The sequence below is a fragment of the Oratosquilla oratoria genome, chromosome 42 (assembly GCF_046742065.1).
Source record: "Oratosquilla oratoria isolate Oo_2021 chromosome 42, ASM4674206v1, whole genome shotgun sequence".
Taxonomy (NCBI): domain Eukaryota; kingdom Metazoa; phylum Arthropoda; class Malacostraca; order Stomatopoda; family Squillidae; genus Oratosquilla; species Oratosquilla oratoria.
In genome coordinates, this window is record NC_134818.1 from 9402059 (window position 1) to 9426205 (window position 24147).

At 37.7% G+C, this 24147-nt stretch overlaps 1 protein-coding gene across 1 annotated transcript in view; it reads left to right on the top strand.

The window, feature by feature from the left end:
* Positions 1-24147, top strand: part of LOC143021501 (uncharacterized) — a 49002-nt gene that overhangs the window by 12532 nt on the left and 12323 nt on the right. Inside the window, exons 6-11 of the mRNA XM_076179060.1 lie at positions 5193-5401; positions 5502-5649; positions 8761-8944; positions 15908-16028; positions 20863-20987; positions 22717-22944. Coding sequence (XP_076035175.1) covers positions 5193-5401; positions 5502-5649; positions 8761-8944; positions 15908-16028; positions 20863-20987; positions 22717-22944 — 1015 coding nt within the window. The remainder of the gene's footprint in view (positions 1-5192; positions 5402-5501; positions 5650-8760; positions 8945-15907; positions 16029-20862; positions 20988-22716; positions 22945-24147) is intronic.

The window sequence follows — 24147 nt, forward strand, 5'->3', positions numbered from 1 at the left end:
CAAACGGCCCCCCGACCAGCTGAGCGATGATGAAATGTCTAATAAAAATGTAAAGATTAGAAGTATAGATAAGAGCAATACAGTAGAAAGTGATGAGAATATTTTCCAGGGATTTAAAGAGGGTGGGGGGGACACAAACCCCCCCCGACTGATAAGACTAGAAGAAAAGGTCGATAAGATGATCGAGGACTTGGAGCGTAGGTTCGGTCATGTTAACAACATTGTACGGAGGGTTGAAAAATTGGAAGAACTAGAGAAGGCGAACAAAAACTTAACTAAGGAAATTGAAGAATTAAAAAAACAGTTAAAAGAAGTAAAAGAAGAGAATAAAGTCTTAAAGGAGAATAATAAGGAGAACAAGGAGGGTTGGAAAAAAATCCTAGAAAATAGCAAAGTTGCATTCACTGACATAATCAGACAGCAAATGAATGAACAAACTGAAAACTCAGTTATTAAAGTGATGAGACAGAAGGAGAATATAGTAAGAGACTTAGCAGACAGAAAGAAATGTATAATTATATTAGGAGTGGAAGAGAAACATAACCCAGATAGAACCACAAGAATCAAAGAGGAAAATGAAAAAGTAAGAAATTGACTAGAATTAGTTCAGGAAGATGAACCAGAAATAATGAAACAAATCGAAGAGAAATTCAGGCTCGGGAAATATAGTACAGACAAGACCAGACCAATTAAGATTAAATTCAGGTCACAAACTACGGCTGAGAATATCTTATCCAAAACAGGGAAACTAGCAACAAGTGAACAATATAAAAAGATATGGATAAAAAGGGAAATGAATAAAGAGGAAAGAGAGGAAAAAAAACAGAAAAGACTTGAAGCTAAGGAAAAAAACGAGAGCAGAACGGAGTCAGAAAAAGAGAGATTCTATTGGAGAGTAGTGAATATGAAACTAAAGAAAGTCGACATACAAGAGAAAAACAAAAGGGAAACAGAACACAATGGAAGTGGCAGAAAACTAAGAGTGTCTTACACAAATATAGATGGATTAATAACAGGATTGAATGAGCTGAATGATTATTTGAACGAAAAAGTACCAGACATAATGGGAATTGTAGAAACAAAATTAAAAGGTCCACTACCACCCAACAGTGTAGGACATGATGCATATAATTATTGGATTAGAAACAGAGTGAAAAAGGAAGGGGGTGGAGTTATGTTCCTGACTAAGAAGGATATAAACGTGAAGTGTGTCACATATGGAAAGAATACAGTAGAGATGATAATGATGGAAGTAGAAGACAGAGATAAGAAGAGCAGAAAGTTTGTGATAAATTATGTGCCCCCGAAAACAGCCTCATGGGAAGAGAGTGAACATAAAAGTATGTTAGAGGACAAAAAGATAACATTAAACAAGATAATGGAAGAGGGAGGAAAAATAGTTATGATGGGCGACTTTAATTGCAAAGAAATCTGCTGGGAAGAAATGACAGTAAAGGGTGGAGACGGCTCATGGGGAAATGCTCTACTTGAGATGGTTACTGACCTTACAATGACACAATGGATACAGGAGAACACTAGGTATAGAAATGAAGAAGAGCCATCGAGACTAGACCTAATAATTACATCCGAACCTAGAATAGTGGACAAAATTGAATATAAAACACCAATAAGTAAAAGTGACCACATATTGATTGAACTGGAACTTAATGAAGAAAAATATATGAAAAGAAATGAACAATATAGAAAAGGAAGAATGATGTATGAAAAAACAAACTTTGATAAAATAAGAGAATTCTTTCAAAAGGAAAACTGGGAAGAAATATACAAAGAAGAAACAACAGTAGAAGAGAAATGGAATATTTTGACAAAAATTTACAAAAAAGGAGTGGAAAAGTATGTCCCAAGACAAAAACAAGAAAAAGAATGTGTAAAATGCTGGTACAACAAAAGTTGTAGGGAGTTAAAAGACAAAAGAGACGAAGCCTGGACCAGATGGAAAAAAGACAGAAGACCTGAAAAATGGAAAATATATACCTGTTATAGAAATGAATATGTACAAGTGTGCAGAGAGGAAAAGAGAAAATATGAAAAAGATATCATAGAAAAGTGTAAAGATCAACCAAAACTGTTCTACAGATTTGTAAACAATAAACTGAAAAACAAACAAGACTTGGAGAAATTAAGACAAGAGGGAGTTGAATACACTGAGGAAATGGAAATGGCGGAAATTATGAACAAACATTTTAAATCAGTGTTTACAAGGGAGAACATACAACCTGAAGAGAACAAATGGAAAGAGAAAGTCCCCCCTATGGAAGAAATAGAAGTAACAAAGAATGAAATATTAACACACTTGAGTAATCTTGATGTCAGAAAATCGCATGGACCAGATGAAATAGCAAACTGGATACTGAAAGAATGCAGGAATGAACTGGCAGACAAAATACATAGCATACTAAATAGTTCCTTGAAAGAAGGAAAAGTTCCAGAAGATTGGAAAAAAGCAAATATAGTACCTATATATAAAGGAGGAAATAAAGAAGAACCTACCAACTATAGACCAGTCTCTCTAACAAGTACAATAGCAAATATTTGTGAAAGAATGATCAAAAGTCGATGGGTAAAATATTTAGAAAAAAACAAAGTGTTAAATCCAAGGCAATTTGGATTCAGACAAGGACGATCATGCGTCACCAATTTAATATGTTTCTATTCAAGGCTAATAGATATAATACAAGAAAGAGATGGATGGGCGGACTGTGCATTTTTAGACCTAAAGAAAGCTTTTGACAAAGTACCACATAAGAAGTTGCTTAAGAAATTAGAAACTGAAGGAGGAATACAGGGCAAACTACTAAATTGGATGGAAGACTTTTTGCAAGAAAGAAAAATGAGAGTAGTGATAAGAAACCAGCACTCAAAATGGGATGAAGTAATAAGCGATGTTCCGCAGGGAACAGTTCTGGCCCCAATAATGTTTGCTATATATATTAATGATATGGATGAAGGAATTGAAAGCTATATGAGCTTCTTTGCAGATGATGCAAAACTACTGAAAAGAGTGAAAACTGAAGAAGATTGTGAATCACTACAGAGAGATCTAAATAAAGTACAAGAATGGAGTAGGAAGTGGGAGATGGAGTTCAATACAAAAAAGTGTAGTACAGGTAAACGTCGACTTACGATGGCCGCGACTTACGATTGTTCGACTTTACGATGACGACGACGACGACGACGATATGATAATTTAACCCCTTCCATACGGTGCCGCACACGTATGCGTCATGAGGAGCAAGTGGATTCGTGACGCTGCCATATCGGCGTCTTGATTATATTTATTGTAGTCGCCCCTGTGTTTTTACATTCTCTCAAATGATTCATTCTCTGTGGTTTTCAAAATTCGCGGGTGAAAGAGAGAACGATCGATATAAGCGGTGACTATATTTTATGATGCGAGTATTATTACGTCACGTCGTACGGCTGGCATTGGCTGCTGCCCGCGAGATTTAAGTCCCGTACTGAAAATACATATTATAGTGTTTGAATATGGTAAAAAGGATAAAAATAATTAAATAAACTACTGTACATGTTTAATAGGCTATATTCAGTATCTCTGGTGGTTAATATACAGGTAGGCTAGGTACAGTGACCACGGAACAGAGTGGGGATCGACTTACGATGAGATCGTCTTACGATGGCTCTATCGAAACCTAATGCCATCGTAAGTCGACGTTTACCTGTATAATGGAATTTGGAAAAAGCAAAAACAGAATAACAGGAGCATATAAATTGGGAGAAGAAGGAATAAAAAAAGTAGAAAATGAGAAGGACCTGGGAGTCATTGTTATGAATAATATGTCACCTGAGAAACATATAAATAAGATTTTTGGAGAAACTCATAATTTAATAAGAACAATCAAAGTTGCATTTACATACCTGGATGAAGAAATGGTGAAGAAAATCCTAATCACCCTGATAAGACCAAGATTGGAATATGCAGCAACGATATGGTCACCAAGTACAAAAAAATGTATAAAAAAACTTGAAAGAATACAAAGAGCAATTACAAAATTGGCACCAACACTCTCAAAACTATCATATGAAGAGAGACTAGAAAAACTTGAACTACAGACACTAGAGCAAAGAAGAGAGAGAGGAGATTTGATAGCTATTTACAGAATCATGAAAGGCATAGAAATTACTGATAGAGAGAATCTGATAAAATGGAATGACAGAAATACAAGAGGACACGGAAAGAAAATAAAAAAAGACAGCTATAGAAGAGATTTGAAAAAGAACAGCTTTCCTCACAGAGTAATAGACAGTTGGAACAAGTTAGATGAGAAAGTGGTGTGTGCAAAAACAATACATGAATTTAAAAATAGTTTAGATAAAATGAGATATGAAGACGGGACCCCACGAGCATAGCTCCTCTTCCCGTAAAATACAACTAGGTAAATACACACACATTTATATGTATGGCTTGACAGTGCAGTGGTAACATTCGCAAACTCTAATCCAGTGGTCCGAGTTCATTTCCCACCCAGGGCTGAAATAATTTCAGTATCTCTGCACTGCAAGCTGGCACTCCAACTCTTGTAACAGGGAGTTGGGTGCATGTGTGTAAGGTCACAGTATTACTCATAGATTGGTCATATACGAGCTCTGAGCTCCCATCCAGGAGGGTAATAACTGATGATCAAAAGTCCAACATGTGATCCAAGACCGAGGTGAATCACATATATGCTATACACATACATATGCCAAAAGGTTTTTTTCCTCCTTATAAGAGGGTGGCCAAGTCAAGCCCACCCTATACTCATCTTACATCCAGAAACCCATTTGTTATCCCTCCTATCTTAGCACATACACAATCATCAACCCCATTATATCATACAATATGTATACACAAGCATATACTTAGCTCTCAAAATAAGCACTTCTTAATGGACTGCCAAATTTCATGCTTCATCCCTAACAGAGAAATCTTTCTTAAGACAAGTAAAAATTGCTTTGGCATTGCTGCATATGGTTCATTATCCTGCAGTAAAGCAATACTAACTCAGAGCACCTTGTACTGCACTGCCCTACACTTTTTCCAGACAATAACACAAGTTTTGTGGGAGCCATGAGCCTCTTGCAAGAGAGAATTAGGGCAATAGATTGATTGATTGATTTTTCATTATGATGTTATTATTTTTTCTTTTTCTTTTTCTACACTTGATACACAGCTGTGAATATGCTGCAGACTTGCAAGAGACTTCTTGTTAATTTGACACCAGATATGGTCAGCACATTACAAAAAGTAGAAAGCTTGGACTCACTTGAAACTCTGATGGTAAAAGGCCAGAGTCCTCACATTGTGAATTTGACATCCCTCGTTCGATCATGTCCCAACTTGAAAAACTTTCATGTTCTAGATGGATTGAATCTTTCATTTGTAAGTATGTATTGTAATTTTTACAAGAAAGAAAATTAGTTGTTATTTTAATTGCTTTATAACATATTTTGATAACTCATCAGGACTTGAACTATTGCAGGACATGAGAAAAATTTGTGACAGTTTACCTAACCTAGAGAAATTAAGCATATGTTGCCAGCCTAGCTCCAGCCCACTGAGAGTGAGTGAGTCTATCGCTAAACTTAGAAAGTTGACTCACCTCAGTGTTCCTACATGTGTCCTTATAGGTATGTATCTTTAATATTTCTCAAAGAAGTATAGAAGTGTGAAAAGATGGTATAGATTCCTTCAAGAAAAAAATTATCATGTGTTTTTGGTCATAATATAGTAGGGACCTCCTCAGGGCAAAGGTATGCTTTGATGCAGCCTCTCCCCATATAAGGGAGTTCAAGATCTTTGTATATGTATGTGCACAATATATATACAATATATTTACACAAGACATCCATAGAAAAATACATTCACAATGCAGTCACACAATACATCCATATAAAAATTAATTTGCAATGCAACCACACAGTACATGCATATAAAAACATATTCACACTCAGATCACAAAGCAAGTACTTAAGACTGACCACCAAACTCTGTAACTCCATCAAACCCCTCTAGACATTAGCTCCTCAGAAAAGTCCCTTCCAAGAGAAGCAGGAACCACACAAGCATAACTATATTCAGGTTGTGATTCAGCACTTAAACAATATAAACACAGAATAGGCCTGGCTAAAGTAACAAACTGTCTAGATGCAATCATGACATAGAAGACACTAAACATCTTATAGAGACACACAATACATGGTATATGTATGTATGATTTACTTGTGTTCTTGATTATTTTTCTCAGAATTTTTATTTATTTTATTTATTATTTATTTATTTTGATGATTTGATTTTGGTTTAACATCACAAACTCCCCCATATCAGGAGGCTATGATGGTGCCCCTTACAGAGGACTTTGCAGCATGGAATTTAATGAACCATGCCAACTTTGCCAGTGGCAGGGTTCGAACCACCATCCCCTTGACATTCGCTGCAAGTAACAATGCCTTAACCCACTCAATCAGCGAGCTTCCATTTACTTATTTACTATTCTTTATTTATTATGATGATGCGGGGCAATGGGCAAGGTGCAGGAGGAGCCAAGATGAGAGAGAGGGAGGGAGTGGTGAATGGGGGTGGAATGGGTGGGGATGAAATTGGTGGGAGTAGAAGTATGCATTTTGACTTTGGCTACCTCCCTTGTAAGGGGGAAAAAACCCTTGGTATATGTATGTATGTATATTTTCACTATTAACCCACTATCGGAGAAATAATAACGGAAGTACAGGGAAACTGTATATTTCGACTACTATCTGTAGTCCTCTTCAGCAGAATGCTTACAAGAAGTTAAGGTACAAGTATATATGAGGACAGTTGGTGGTATTTTGTCCGACCGCTCTTGACAAAATACCACCAACTGTCCTTCCTTGACCCAACCATTTTAAGGGCATGTAACCTGAGTCCCCCCGCTTTTCCCATCCCCTTTTATGTACCCCTCACTTCCTCATATATACTTGTACCTTAACTTCTTGTAAACATTCTGCTGAAGAGGACTACAGATAGTAGTCGAAATATACAGTTTCCCTGTACTTCCGTTATTATTTCTCTGATAGTGGGTTAATAGTGAAAATTTACAAATGTGTTATAACATACCAATTTCCAATATATGTATTCTGACCCAGAGCAGTGGACAGGATACAGGGATGACCTGTCATCCACAAGGAGGTAAGATGAGAGGGAGGATAGTGTGGTGGATGGGAGTGGAATGGGTGGGAATGGGTATGTACCTTTTGATTTGGCTACCTCCCTTGTTAGGGGGGGAACAGCCTTTGATATATAGATAGACTAATTTATTTATTCATTTATCATTCATTTACTCTTTCTTTTTCTCTCTACCTCATACATACATATACCAAAGGCTCTTTCCCCCTTACAAGGGAGGTAGCCAAAAAACAAAGGCATAAAAACCACTCCCACCCGTTCCATCCCCAACATACTTCACTCCCCTCCACCTTTTTCCCTCCCTCTTATCTTGGCACTTCCTGGATGATGGGTCATCCCTGCATCTTGCCCACTGCACTGGGTCAGAAGCAGTGTCGCAAGACACAGCACATCCACAGCAAGGCTGCTTCATTAAATTGGCAACCCCCCTCTGTCCCCTCATGCAGAAAAGGAGAAGACAGGGAGAAATTCCTTTAAGCTGCATTAATTTATTTCTCACACATACTCCCTCACCCCCCATCCTTCACCCACTCACCCTCATGCATCACAGTATCATCCATACACAACCATTCTCTATTCACCATTATCTTTTGTCCTCTCCCATCCTTCCTCAACAGACATTCCCCTCTTTCCCAATGCCCCTTTCACCTCATCCATCCATCTCATCCTAGGTCACCCCCTTATGTTCACTCCTTCCACCTCTGCCTTCCACACCTATTTTACTAATCTTCACTCATTATTTCCATATGTCCAAACCATCCCAATACTCTTTCATCAACCCTATCTCCTAACTTCCTTTCCACCCCCATTTTCCTCCTAACCTCATTTCTCACTCTATCCAGCCTAGTAACCCCTATCATACTTTTCAGGCACCTCATCTCAAACACATTCAAACTTCTCTCTTCCTCTCTTATGTTCCATGTTTCTGCCCTGTACAGTGCTGTCAGCACAACCACTCCATCATACAATCTCCTTTTAGCATCCATTCCCAAATGTCTATTTCTCATTACACTTTTTAATCCCCCAAGGCATTTACTTGCTTCTCTCAATCTACATTCTACCTCCACCTCCACTCCACCCTTTCCCGCCACATTCGAACCCAAGTATCTAAAACTGTCCACTTCCTCCAGTCTCTCTCCCTTAATACTCACTTCCAGTCTGCTGCCACTTTCTCCACTTGTACATATAATCGCCTTACTTTTACCCACATTTATCTTTAACTTCCTTCTTGTGCACACCTTTCCAAACCCTCTCACTAACTTCCTCAATCCCTTTCTGATCCTGCTAGAAGTGCAGTATCATCAGCAAACAACATCTGGCTTATTTTCCACTTTTCTCCATTTTCTTTAGCCATTTCCAATCCCTCACCCACTACCCTTGCATTTACCTCTCGCACCACCCCATCCGTGTATAGATTTAACAGCCAGGGCAACATAATACATCCCTGACAAAGTCCCACCTTTACCTCAAACCACACACTCTCTTCATTTCTAATCCTAACACAAGCTCTATTACTCTCCTAAAAACTCCCTCATAGAATCTAAAAATTTCTTCTCCTGAGTATTTTCATTCACCAGATACTGTGAATAGCAACCAGCCAACCCAATCACAAAATGATGGTGGATACCCCAATTTTACCCATGGTTTCAAGAGGCAACGTGTAGGAGTAACACATGTCTTTAAGGTTCATGACGCTGCTTTCAACAGTGTGCTAGAAAACTGCCCACAGCTGCAGTTATTAGAAATTGGTTTCACAACAAGGTATGATGTTATGATAATATGTTACAAACTCAGTATAATGAACTAATTCAGCCAAGGCCAGGCTCATTGTAGAAAAAAAGTTTGCTATCTTAGGACTTTGTTATTGACACACACACTGTCAACAAGTGCTCTAGTAAGCTGCATCCAAAAGATGAAATTTCTCAATAATACAAGGAGAACAGGAGACCAGGGTTGTATTGAGTGGGAAGGGAAATGCTTGTGGTTGCCCGAGATGGTATACTGCAGTGCTGTTAGTGTCTAGTGAACAAAAATGGAAGGGAATCAGGGCAGAATGAGGAAAAATGGCAGTGAGATTGAGCTGAACATAAACACAAGCATAAAGTCCTCTAGTGGTGCAAAACTGAAGCTTAATGTAAACAGAGGCCTTGAAACTCCAAGGTGGTTCCAAAAGCTAAGTGAAGATGAACCTTTTTCTGGATTTGGTAAGTACGAGAGGAAAAATTTGAGTCAAATCATAGACATAGAAAAAAGAAATGATTTTTAGCTAGAATTCATGGCCTAAAGAAATCATGGATGTAAAGAAAGAGATTGTGATTCTAAGAAAGGAATACCTTGAAGTAAACAAAGAGGTGTGTGATTTAAAGAAAAAGAATGCTGAAATAAATAATGAGCTAAGTGAATTAAAAAGATAATTGAGGTAAAATGTAAAAATGAAAGGATGAAAAACAAAGATACCACCAATAGTGCGACTTTAAAAAAAGAGGTAAATGATAAAATACAGGCAATGTCTGAAAAAAATTAGGAATTAAGAGAGGAGAATTTGCTAAAGATTAAAAAAAAAAATGGAAAGAAAACCAAGAAACTGAAAAGATAGTCTTTAAAGAAATAGTACAATAACTAATGCAGAAGAATACAAAAGACACAATTATTCAAGTAATCAAAGAAAAAGCAAATTGGGTAAGAGATACAGTGGATAAGAAAAAGTGTATTGTAGTATATGGACTAAAAGAAAACATGGTCGTTAGGTACTTCAGAGCAGAAGAAAAGAAATAAATAGCAAGAATAATTCTAAAAAGAGTACAAGATGGAGATCAAGAAATAGAAAAGGAAATAGACAAAGTATATAGAATGGGACAATACACAAAAGAAAGAAATCAACCTCTAAAGATAAAATTAAGGTCACAAATGGTAGCAGAAGACATAGCAAAATCAGGAAAGTTAGCAAAGAGTGAACACTATCAAGATATATGGATATAAATAGAAATGAATGTTGAAAGAGAAAGAGAAGACACTAAAAGGTGAAGCTAAAAAAAAAAAAAACAAGAAAAGAATAGAGATTGAAAAAAAGGAGTTCTATTGGAGAGTGTTAGACATGAGGCTGAGAAAATGGTATATTCAGGTAAGGGAAATGAAAGGAACAGAAAACGAGATGGAGAAGGAAAAAATTAAAAGTGGCTTATACTAACATAGATGGATTGATCTCAGGATTAAATGAACTAAATGATTACCTGTCAGAAGAAAAACCAGACATAATGGGAATTGTGGAGACAAAATTAAGGGGTCCACTACCACCAAATAGTGTTGGACATGGATCATATAATCACTGGATTAAAAATAGAGATGAGAAACAGGGTGGAGGAGTCATGTTTTTGGCTAAGAAAAACTTAAATGTGACGAAGGTTACAGATGGTAAAAACAGTGTGGAAATGATCATGATAAAAGTTGAAGATAGTGACATGAAAAGTAGAAAGTTTGTGGTGATTCATGTGCCCTCCAAAAATGAGCTCTTGGAAAGAGAGCGAGTATTCTAAAATGTTAGAAGATACAAGGCATTCATTAAATGAGATGGAGGATGGAGGAAACCTGGTACTTACGGGAGATTGTAACTGCAAAGAAATTTGTTAGGAAGAGATGATAGTGAAAGGTGGAGAGGATCTATGGGAAAATGTATATGACATGACTACAGAACATAGAATGACACAATGGATAAAAGAAAATACCAGATATAGAAGTAATGAAGAACTATCAAGACTAGATTTACTATTTACATCAGAACCTGAAATAGTCGATAAAATTGAATACAAGACACCATTTGGGAAGTGTGATCACATATTGATAGAATTTGAACTAGAGGAAATATGTAAAAAGAGAAATGAGAAATACAGAAAAGGAAGACTGATGTATAACAAAACAGACTTTGGGAAACTTAAGATTTTTTTTCAAAATACGAGTTTGGAAAATTCTACAATGAAGAGATACATGTGGAAGAAAAGTGGATGATTTTGATGGAAATTTATAATGAAGGAGTGGATAAATACGTACCAAGACAGAAACAGGAAAAGGTGCAGTGGGGCAAAAGATAGAAGAGAAACCATGGAAAAGATAGAAAAATATAAAAAAACCTGGAAAGTGGCAAATATATATAAATCAAATGAATGAATGTGTAAAAGTGCACAGAAAGGAAAAAGAAACTATGAAAAAGACATAATAGAAAAATGTAAAGACCAACCTAAGCTATTCTATAGATATGTGAATGGTAAACTCAAAAACAAACAGGAAATGGTGAAACTACATCATGGAAATATAGAATACACAGAAGATTTAGAAATGGCTGAAGTCATGAACAATCACTTCAAGTCAGTTTTCACTAGAGAAAATGTACAGCATTGGGATGAAGGGTGTGAAGTGGGATTCCCCCCCCCCATGAGGGAAATAATAATAACACAAAAAGAAATAATGGATCATTTAATGAACCTTGACATCATAAAGTCACACATCTCAGACAGAATTGCAAATTGGATACTAAAAGAATGTAAAGAAGAACTAATGGACAAAATATATAATATTATAAGTTGCTCACTCAAAGAAGGAAAAATACCAAAGGACTGGAAAAATGCCAATATTGTACCAATATATAAAGGAGGAAACAAGACTCAACAAATTACAGACCAGTTCCCCTTACTAGCACTGTAGCCAAAATTTGTGAAAAATTTAATAACAGATGGATAAAACATCTGGAAGAAAATATACTAAACCCGAGACAATTTGGATTTAGACAGGGAAGATCATGTGCCACAAATTTAATCTGTTTCTACTCGAGACTAATAGGGACAGATGGGCTGATTGTGCTTTCCTAGAATTAAAAAAAGCCTTTGACAAAGTACCACATAAAAAATCATTAAGAAAACTGGAAACCATAGGAGGGATACAAGGTAAACTACTGAACTGGATGGAGGATTTCTTGCATGGAAGGAAAATGAGAGTAGTGCTCAGAGAAAAGAGTTCAACTTGGGAAGAGGTGATTAGTGGAGTTCCACAGGGATCAGTATTGGCTCCAATAATGTTTGCTATTTATGTGAATGACATGGATGAAGATGTGGAATGTTACATGAGCTTCTTTGCAGATGATGCAAAATTGCTGAGGAAAGTGAATACTGAAAAGGATTGTGAATCGCTGCAGAGAGATCTGAACAAGGTTTGGAAATGGAGTCAGAAATAGGAAGTGTACTTCAACATTAAGAAAGTAGCAGAATGGAATTTGGAAAAAGTAAAAAAAGAATATCAGGCCAATATAAAATCGGTACAAAGGAAGTAAAGAAAGATCTGAAAAAGAACTGGAAGTAATCATCATAAATGATATGTCTCCTGATAAACAGATAAACAAAATTGTTGGAGAAGACTACAACTTGCTAAGATCAATAAAGGTGGCTTTTACCTACTTGGACGAGGAAATGGTGAAGAAAATACTAGTCACACTGATAAGGCCTAGACTGGAATATGCTGCAACACTATGGTCACCCAGTACCAAAAAGAATGTAAAGAAAATTGAAAGAATTCAGAAAGCAACTACAAAGATGGCCCCAACACTTTCAAAACTGTCATATGAGGAGAGATTGTCAAAACTGAAATTATCGACTCTGGAAGAAAGAAGAGAAAGAGGGGACTTGCTAACCATCTATAGAATCATGAAAGAAAGGCATGGGAGCCCTTGATAGAGAAGACTTACTAAATTGGGATAAGAGAAATACAGGGAGACATAAAAAAAAAAAACTCGAAAAGGACAGTTATAGAAGAGACCTAAAACAAACAGCTTTCCACACAGAATGGTGGATGTGTGGAACAAACTGGATAAAACAATAGTGTGTGCAGGAACTATACACAAATTTAAGAGCAAACTAGACACTGTGAGATACAAAGATAGGACACCACGAGCATAGCTCCCCTTCCCATAAGATACAACTTAGTAAATACACACACACACACTTCTTGAACAGAAGAAAAATGAGGGTGGTACTTAGAGATAAGAACTCAAATTGGGAAGAAATGATAAGCGGAATCCCTCAAGGCTCTGTATTGGCTCCAATAATGTTTGCTATTTATATAAATGATATGGATGAAGGCATGGAATGTTATATGAACTTCTTTGCAGATGATGCAAAACTATTAAAGAGAGTAAGTACAGAGGAAGACTGCAAATCTTTTCAAGAAGACCTGGACAAAGTCTGGAAATGGAGTCAGAAGAGTGAAGTGAACTTCAACATTAAGAAATGTAGTATAGTGGAATTTGGAAAAACCAATATAGAATCTTGGGTCAATATAAAGTTGGTACAAAGGAAATTAAAAAAGTAAACTTGGAAAGGGACCTAGGAGTAACTATCTCAAATGACATGACACCAGACAAACAGGTCGACAAATTGGGCGGGGAAACTTTTAACTTATTAAGATCAATGAAAGTAGCCTTTGACTACATGGATGAAGAGATGGTAAAGAAAATATTAGTTACACTGATAAGACAAAAATTGGAATATGCAGCATCACTATGGACACCTAGTACAAAAAAAAACATAAAGAAACTAGAAAGAAATCAAAGAGTATTGACAAAGATGGCACCAACACTCTTTACAATTTGACATACAAACAAAGATTGGATAAACTAAATTTACCAACCCTGGAACAAAGAAGAGAAAGAGGTGATTTGCTAACCATTTACAGAATTATGAAAGGGATGGAAATTCTTGATAGGGATGACCTACTAAAATGGGACAGAAGAAATACAAGAGGACACAAGAAGAAACTTAAGAAAGACAGTTACAGAAGAGATCTGAAAAAGAATAACTTCCCACACAGAGTGATAGATATCTGGAACAAACTGAATGAGGAAACAGTGAGTGCTAAAACTATACATGACTTTAAGAAAAAACTGGATGCGGAAAGATATAATAGCGGGTCACTATGAGCATAGCTCTCTTCCTGCAAAATACAACTAGGTAAATACAACTAGGTAAATACACACACACACACCTGTAACAAAGAAGAAAAAGAGGTGATCTATTGGCCATTTACAGAATCATGAAAGGCATGGAAATCCTTGACAGAGAAACCTTATTAAATTGGGGTAGAAGAAAAACAAGGTGACATGAAAAGAAACTCGAAAAGCACAATTATAGAAGAGATCTGAAAAAACAAAGCTTTCCACACAGAGTGGTGGGTGTCTTGAACAAATTGAACAAAACAATAGTGTGTGCAAACACCATACATGAATTTAAGAACAAACTAGATGTTGCGAGATACAAAGACGGGTCACCACGAGCATAGCTCCCCTTCCCATATAATACAACTACCGTATGTACTCATGTATAGGTCACACTTTTTTTAACTAAATATTTTGCCAAAATCAGGGGTGCAACCTATCCACTTAACATTAATGAGGGACACTACTCTGTCACTGAAGTCACAACAATTGGCAATTTCAATGTGGTGTTCACAATACATGCATTGGAAAGTTTTTCAAGCCTTTTGTATGCGTAAAATATATATATCAAAGGTTCCTACTGACTCGCTGCTTTAAACTGAACTATTGCTGTTAGAAAATTGTATATCAATTACAATAAAATTGTAATATATTCTCTTTTCCAACTCTTTCATATATACTGTTGTATAGTGTTCAGTTGACAGTTAAACTATTGATTTTTTTTTGTCAAGTTGACTATAATGTTTTTATGCAAGTGCATTTGTTTACAATTATAGTTTTAGAAACGCAACTGTTGTTTATGTAAGTTTGCATTATGCACATTATGCACACATGTGACAGTTGGACAATCTACATGTGTTCTGATATTAAAATTTTGTGAGTAAAGTTTTAAAATAAAGGTAAATATCTGATCATTTTTATGTTTGAATGGGTCTTGTAAATCACCAGATTATAGTGCGACCTATCCATGGGTCAACTGCAAATAACCACTTTGACAACCACAAATTAGTGGAGCGACCTATCCACTGGTGCGACCTATACGTGAGTATATACAGTAGGTAAATACACACACACACCTGTATGCTGTAGTAAGCATACTCTTCCTCTGGATAGAGCAGGTCTCCATTATCTTTTGTGATTACTTAACAAAGATGAGTTTTCTACAATTAATTTTGAAAACAAGACTGAACTAGTAATTTAGTGGAGAAGCAAAAAAAAGGCATTTTAGTGTGTGGAAAGCTGTTTTTTCAGATCTCTTCTGTAACTGTCTTTCTTAAGTTTCTTCTCATGTCCTTTTGTATTTCTTCTGTCCCATTTAAGTAGGTCATCCCTATCAAGGATTTCCATCCCTTTCATAAGTTTGTAGATGGTTATTAAATCACCTCTTTCTCTTCTTTGTTCCAGAGTTGATAAGTTTAGTTTGTCCAATCTTAGTTCATATGTCAACTTGCAAAGTGTTGATGCCATCTTTGTCAATACTCTTTGAATTATTTCTAGTTTCTTTATGTTTTTTTTTTTTACTAGGTGTCCATAGTCATGCTGTGTATTCTAATTTTGGTCTTACCAGTTTATTTAGTATCTTCTTTACCATTTCCTCATCCATGTAGTCAAAGGCCACTTTCATTGATCTTATTAAGTTGTAAGTTTTTTCATAATGCATGTATGTATTATGTTGAATAAAGTACTTTCCCCTATTACATATGTTACGATATGATAAAGTATTTTCCATCATGAATATAAAATTGTTTCAGGATATCCTGCAGTCCTGCAAGAGTTAATTGGGAATGCTTGGAAAATATCAAGAAACTGCATAATTTGACACATCTCACTCTTGACAGTTTATCAATAACTAATGGAAACTTCTTTATATTGGTAAGCATTCATTATTTGCTTTTTTCTAAAAAAAATTAATTGTTGAAAAAAAAATTATTTTATGATATTCATATATGTTCATAAATTGACAGCATCCATACGGTTTTGTAATGATCTTATTCTATTCTATATACTAAGGGGTTTTTCCACCTTACCAGGGAGGTAGCCAAGTCAAAAGGCATATACCCACTCCCACCCATTTCATTCCTACCCACTCTACTCCCATCCACTACCCTTTGCCCCCTCTCATCTTAGTTCCTCATGGATGATGGGACTTCCCTGTATCCCACCCACTGCCCTGGGTAAGAATCATTGTAGCAGGACATAGCACATCTACAGCAATCCTGGCTCACTTAATCAGCAACCCCCATTTTCCATCCCCTCATGGATAAAAAGATAAGGAGAGATCCCTTAAGGCTGTGTCAAAATATCTTTCACACATAACCACTCCCTAACCCCCCCTTCCATGCCCTACTCATTTCCTTGCATCACAGCAACATCTAAATATATCCATTCTCATCTCACCCCTTTCTCTTGCCTTCTCCTTTCCTTGCTCAACAGACATTCCCCTCTTACTCAATGCCCTTTTCTTCCTATCCATCCATCTCATCCTCTGTCATCCCCTCAAGTTCACTCCCTCCACCTCTGCCTTCTACACCTCTTTTACTATTCTATCTTCACTCATTCTTTCCATGTGTCCAAACCATCCCAGTGTTCTTTCATCAGCCTTATCTGCCATCGCCTTTTTCACCCTAGCTCTCCTCCTCACCTCATTTCTCACTCTAACATTGTAACCCCTTCCATATTTCTCAGATATTTCATCTCAAATACATTCAAACTTTTATTCTATCCTCTCTCAAATTCCAAGTCTCTGAGCACAGTCATCTCTTCATATAATCTCTTCTTTCCATCCATTCCCAAATGTATATTTCTCATTTCTCCACTCCTCCCTTTCTGGCCACATGTGACCCCAAATACCTAAAGCCATCCACTTTCTCCAGCCTCTCTCCTTTCAGACTTACTTCCAACTCACTGCCATACTCCCCCTTGTGTATCTCATCACCTTGCTTTTACCAATATTTACCTTCAACTTTCTCTTGTCACATACTTTCTCAAACTCTGTCAGTAACTCCCTTAACCCTTTCCATACAATGATGCCTACGTAGGCATCATGAGGCACAAGTGGGTATTTGAGGATGCCAGTAGTGCCATCTCGATTATATTCATTTTTTAATTGTAGCTGAATGACCCCTGTATTCTGTGAGCTGACTTGATCATGTTTTCTGTGGTTATTAATATTCAGAGTGAAAGAGAATGATTAATACAGCTGTAACTTTATATTTTATAACACGAATACTGTGATGCATCTTCGAATCCTCATACACCAAGCAGCCAATGCTGCCCATGAGAATTTGACTCATATTGAAGAGATTAATCCCCCCTCTGAGCATGTCCCACAAAAGAGGACACAGTGTTACACCCAGTGAGGGCATGAGACATTGGAAGTGCATGTGCCTTGCTCAGACCCAGAAATGAAGCTATTTCATGAGTAGCCAAGAAATGGAGGTGTTTGCTTGTCCCAAAGGCTATCCAAAGTTTGTCTTCATTTGACAGTGACAGAGCTAGCTTCACTGCCAGAACTACCATATCTATATCTACAGTTTGAACAAGAATTTGGTGGTAGCTGTACTGAGCAGCATGGCATGCATGTAGCATCATGCAAGTATCTGTCTCTGTGTATACACAGAGCAAGTGATCCTGTACTCTCTTGAGCTGGTGCAGAGAGTAACTGCTATCTATCTGTCATCACTAGCACCTTGCTACTACCATCATCAAAGGAGTCAATGACAACCTCAGAAAGGAAATGGATGAGCTCCATTTTGTTGCTGTCTACATGCAAGAAACTGCCAATTTCTTGGAATGGTTGCTGACTTGTCAACATACCTTCTCACACCTTTTCTGTGTTTCTCTCTGGCTGTGGATTTCAGTGAGTCAGGATTGTAGTTGTCCCACACAAGGTCAAGACATGAACAGTGTCAAAGCTGTTCTTGGATGTAAGGGATGAAAATTTGGTTTGCACATTCTTCAAATGGCTTGGATGTACCAGATTTCAATATATGCATGACCACAGCTCCATCAAGAGCCTTGGCAGTGACAGTGGGTGTATCTGATTGTGTCTCTGAATGGTCTTCCAGACATCTAAGCAAGTCACTCTTCATCTTTAGATGGAGTTTACCTGACTCTAGGGCAGGGGGACATGCCTGATTCTCATGTCTAAAAAAAGCTTCCAAATTGTCACCTTGTGTTTGGTAGGTTATAAAGTCTTGAAAAGAGTTCCACATCACTTTTGAGAGAAGAGAGAGTTCATCTGCTTCATGATTTTGGTTTGTTGTTGGGTTTTGGTGCCAAACAAAGGTAACTTGTTGCATTGACTTAGTTCTATCTATACGACACTCTCTAGTGAATCCATCAAACTGCTCCTGACCAATTTGTCTGACAGTACAAATGGTCTCCACTGCTGATGCATCTGGAATTTCTGTGGTGTCAAGGACAAGCAAGTCCTGGCTGTCCTCTTCAAAGAGATTTCCCAGCTTCTCGATAACTTTCACGAGTAAGTGTACATCTTTTACAAAAGACTTCTGTACACTTGGAATTTGCTCATAATGCATTGTGTCCTTTTTCTGGTGCTGAACCTTACTTTCAAATTTGTCAGTCAGTCTGGCAGCCTCTGGTCCAGAAATCATCAAAAGTGTGGTATAGTGTAGGACTAATACAAATTTATGGCATAGTGTATTGGACATAAGACTAAGAACTAGTGCAAGGGTGGAGTGCTGCATGCCCGACCCCCTAGACACTCCCCACATAAGTGTCCCATTCATACTTATATCAAAGCTCTCTTTATGTATGTGTGCTTACAGCACCTAGCACCTTTGCCCACGGGCAGTTGTACTGCATGCCCGACCCCCAGATGCTCCCCACATAAGAACCCCATTCATACTTATATAAAAGCTCTCTTTATGTATGTGTGCTTACAGCACCAAGCACCTGCGCCCACAGGCAGTTGCTCTGTAGACCTCTTGGGTACTTGATATGGCCCCTCTGTACGCATAACCTACTGATTAATAAACCCACAAACTATACACCCTGTTTCACTGCTGCCCTTGCAACATGCTTGCAAAGACAAAGCTGCAAGGCACTTTGATTCACTGTAAGGCCAATGACTCCTCCATCACTTATGACATAAGCATTGTTTTGCTCATGCACTTGACCGATGGCAATGCATAGAAAGCTTGGTTAGTCTTCTGTGCCATAAAGTGGCCAGCACTGAATTCCTTGTAAATCTCTGGGTGTTTCTGTGAAAGCTGAGCCATGTCTCTCAGGTGCACAGGTATCCAAACAAAGTATGCAGCTTTTTCAGTTATATAGTATAATAATGATAATAATAATAATGATAACATTGTTAATAGGGTTTTTGAGCTGATATTTTATCTTTGTTACATTGCACAAAATAATCATAATTTCTACCCATCATGATAAGGATTGAATGCACTCTAAAGGGAAATGTCTACCAAAACCAGTGGCATATGGGAGCCATTTTGGGAAAATGGCTGCTGTGGCTGACAGACATAATTTCAAGTGCCCCATTATCTGAAAATGATCATGACATATTAGTCTACATGTTTGCCAATTTTCATGCTTTTATCACAAAATGAACAATTGTCCTAAGATTCTGAGCTATGCCCCCCAGACTAAATGCCTATCTCTTCCCTTCTACTCTCATTTGTGCCATACCCATGCACATTAAAAGACCCAAACCTTAGGGTTCTGGTTGGAAACTCCTCTCAGACCTTCTTATGCCTTGACTTCTTGTAGGAGTGTACCCATTAGGGTTACAGAGAGCAGGATGCCTAGTCCCATCACTCCATCCCATTTTAGCTGCCTTTTAAGACCCGAGTGGGAAAATGTGGTGGCAGTATTCTTTCTTCCCCCTACCACAGTGGGGTATAGGAGAAAAATAGAAATATATATTCAGAGAAGTGGTACAGGGCAATATCATAAGTGGGGGGACAGAATAATGAAGGCACAGTCACAGTACATTAAAGTAGCATGATTCCTCTAATAGATAATTCCTCTTAAACATAGGGGTGCCCCATATAGACCCTAAAGTATCAGCTGCAGATTTTACTGAACAATAACATGTAACCAATACCCCAGATGGGGAGATTAATGTATTTCTTTACTTACCTTACTATATACAAATATAGATCTCCCTCATTTTCATATGTCCAAAAATATCTCGGCAATTTTTCTGCCTACCCTATCCAACAGCTCTCTTTCCATCCCTACTCTACCTCACCCCCAAATGTTTCATTCTATCCATCCTCAGATATATATATATATATATATATATATATATATATATATATATATATATATATATATATATATATATATATATATATATAACTGAATCCAGCATAGCTAGGTACCTTTTATTTCCTGTGAGTCAAGGTTAGTAGTCTCTCAGGTGAGATAGTATCGAAACTCTATAAATAGTCCAGATATGGTTAATCCACCCAATTTGTTTATCATAGTATGAAGTAACTCTTGCCTTTGACCCTAGCAGTATAGTAGGGGAGGGGACAAGAGTGGCCCTTCATCTGTGAGGTGCTAAGATGGGAGGAACAGTAAATAGATTTTGGATGGGTGTGGGATGGATGCAGGATGAGTGTATATTTTGACTTGGCAACCTTCCTTATAAGGGGGAAAAGGCCATTTGGTATATGTATGTGATAATAATGTATGCATCTATTTTTCGTTTTTCTCCATCCAGATAGCTGAATCCTGTGTGAAGCTTTGCCATCTCAGAATAAAAGATTTGGGATCATCAGCAAAGTGTTGCTATAAAGCTCATTTGATTAAAGCAATACCTGCATTTAAACAGTTGCAGAAGTTTAGGTAAAAGACTATTCACAGTTCCTATTTCATATGATAGGAGGCAGATATTTGTGCTCTTTACAAATATTGTAATTTGAGATTATTAGCTATGATTGCATTGTAGCACTTAAAAATTTCAGATGTAATGTTCCATATACATTTGTGTAATTACATAGTTGTAATATATGGTATGTGTTTGTACATTTCATATTTCTTTTGTACATACATACATATACCAAAGACTCTTCCCCCTTACAAGGGAGGTAGCCAAAAAACAAAGGCATAAAATCCACTTCCACCCATTCCATCCCCACATACTCCACTCCCATCCACCCCCCTCCCTCCCTCTTATCTTGGCTCCTCATGGATGACAGGTCATCCCTGCATCTCATCCACTGCCCAGGGTTAGAAGCAGTGTCGCAAGACAGCACATCCACAGCAAGGCCACTTCATTAAATCAGCTACACCCCTCTCCATCCCCTCATGCAGAAATGGAGAAGACAGGGAGAAATCCTTTCAGGCTGTGTCAATTTATTTTTCACACATGCTCCCTCACACCCCATCCCCCACCCACTCCCTTTCATGCATCACAGCATCATCTATACCCAACCATTCACCATCCACCACTATCTTCTGTCTTCTCCCTTCCTTCCTCAATAGATATTCCCCTCTTTCCCAATGACCTTTTTACCCCATTCATCCATCTCATCCTTGGTCGCCCCCTCATGTTCACTCCTTCCACCTCTGCCTTCCACACCTCTTTTACTTATCTTTCTTCACTCATTATTTCCATGTGTTCAAACCATCTCAATACTCTTTCATCAACCCTATCTCCCAACTCACTTTCCACCCCTGTTCTCCTCTTCACCTCCTCGTTTCTCTGTCCAGCCTAGTAACCCCTATCATACTTTTCAAGCACCTCATCTCAAACACATTCAAAATCCTCCTTTCTTCCTCTCTTATGTTCCATTTTTCTGCCCCATATAGTCCCTTCCCATATAGTACAACTAGGTAAATACAATCTCCTTTTAGCATCCATTCCCAAATGTCTATTTCTCATTACTTTTAATCCCTCAAGGCATCTACTTGCTTTTCTCAGTCTACATTCTACCTCCACCTCCACTCCTCCCTTTCCTGCCATATTCGCATCCAAGTATCTAAAACTCCACTTCCAGTCTTTCTCCCTTAATACTCACTTCCAGTCTGCTGCCACCTTCTCCCCTTGTACATCTCATCACCTTACTTTTACCCATATTTATCTTCAACTTCCTTCTTTTGCACACCTTCCCAAACTCTGTCACTAACTTCCTTAATCCCTCCTCTGATCCTGCCACAAATGCAGTGTCATCAGCAAAGAACAACTGGCTTATCTCCCACTTTTCTCCATTTTCTTTAACCATCTCCAATCCTTGACCCATCACCCTTGCATTTACCTCTTGCACAACCCCATCCATGTATAGATTGGACAGCCAAGGCGACATAACACATCCCTGGTGAAGTTCCACCTTTACCTCAAACCACTCACTCCCTCAATTTCTGATTCTAACACAAACTCTGGAGTTGTGGGTTTGAAACTTGTTTTGAGGAAGTGTTGCTGATGATATTGCATTGTTGTTTTAGTAATGGTATCTTTATTTGAATGGCTTCAGCTGCTTCATAGGTGGGGGATGGGTTTAATTTTGAATATATGAGGATTTTTATAGTTCTCAAATTTTTTTTCTGATTATTGTATTAATATATTGTATTCCAGACTAGAACAACATCACCTGGCACCTGCAGCTGATTTATTTCAAGCTCTTAAAAGCTGTTCCAAACTTGAGCAACTGTTTATCCATTCAGAACGTGACAGCATGGCTCTTGATACTGATGCTTTGTGTTCATTGATTGACCAGCATACTTCTCTTCTGTTTGTCTTTGTTGTTGGTGCAGGAACCACAAAAGCCAAGTGTACAATAGTTACCAGGAAGTATAAAAAAACGTAAGTATCAAATATTTTTACTTTGTTCATGTATAAGTCAATATAGTGCAGGCAAATATAATAAATGCATTTAAGTACAATAAATGGAGTTCATACATCATAAGTAAATACAATTGAATGTGTAAGAAATAAACTCAGTAGGGAAGGGAACCCAGAAAATCATAGTTACTAATTTCAAATTAGAAAAGGAAGTTATATAAGTCATTACAGGTCGTTGAATTTATGAAGCGGCCTTGCTCTGGATGTGCTGTGTCTTGCGACACTGCCTCTGACCCAGGGCAGTGGACAGGATGCATGGATGACCCGTCATCCAGGAGGTGCCAAGATAGGAGGGAGGGAGGAGGGTGGAGGGGAGTGGAATATTGGGAAATGAAATGGGTGGGAGTGATTTCTATGCCTTTCTCTTTTTGGCTACCCCCGTGTGTAAGGGGGGAAAAGCCTTTGGTATATATATGTACAAGTATACACAATGCACTAAAGTTTAGGAGTCAAACATGAGTATATATGGGAAAGGGTGGGCGATGAAAAGTTAGTTGATAGGGCATTAATTGACTATGTAGTGATATCCAAAGGAAGGAAAGGAAGAATTCTGTATGTCCATGTTCTCTTGGGAGAGAGTGGTGAAGTGTCAGTTTAATTTTTTGGTAGAAAGAATATTGAGATTGGAGGATAACTACAGAAATGGGAAAAGGGTGGAAGGTAGAGAGGTGCTTAGAGCAATTAATTTGAATAAAAAGGAAAAAAGAATGATTGCCTGGAAAAAAAATTCTTTCATGGTAAAGTAATAGATCCTTTTTGTCTGATTCTTTGAAATCCTTTTTTCTGTTCTAAATATCATCATTATACCACCTATCACTATTTTCATTTCTCCAATGTGGGTAGTCCCAATTTTTCTAGTCTACTTTTCGTATGTGGTATTCACCCAAATAACCAAAGCTACTCAAAAGGGATTGGTGCCACCTGCATAGAGCTGGTGGCAGGGGATTTTTTGTGGCCAGTTGCCCCCCTCAGTACTATTACATTGACATTTCTCCCTAAATCCTCTATGCACTCATTTAAATCTATCCAAAAGGCCTCCCTTTCTTCTACACTCTTCTCACTGCCGGGCCCATATGCACTTACAAAGACCCACATCTCCTTTCCCAGTTTCACCTTCATCCACATTATCCTTGAGGAAACCTCCTTCCACTCCACTACACGTTT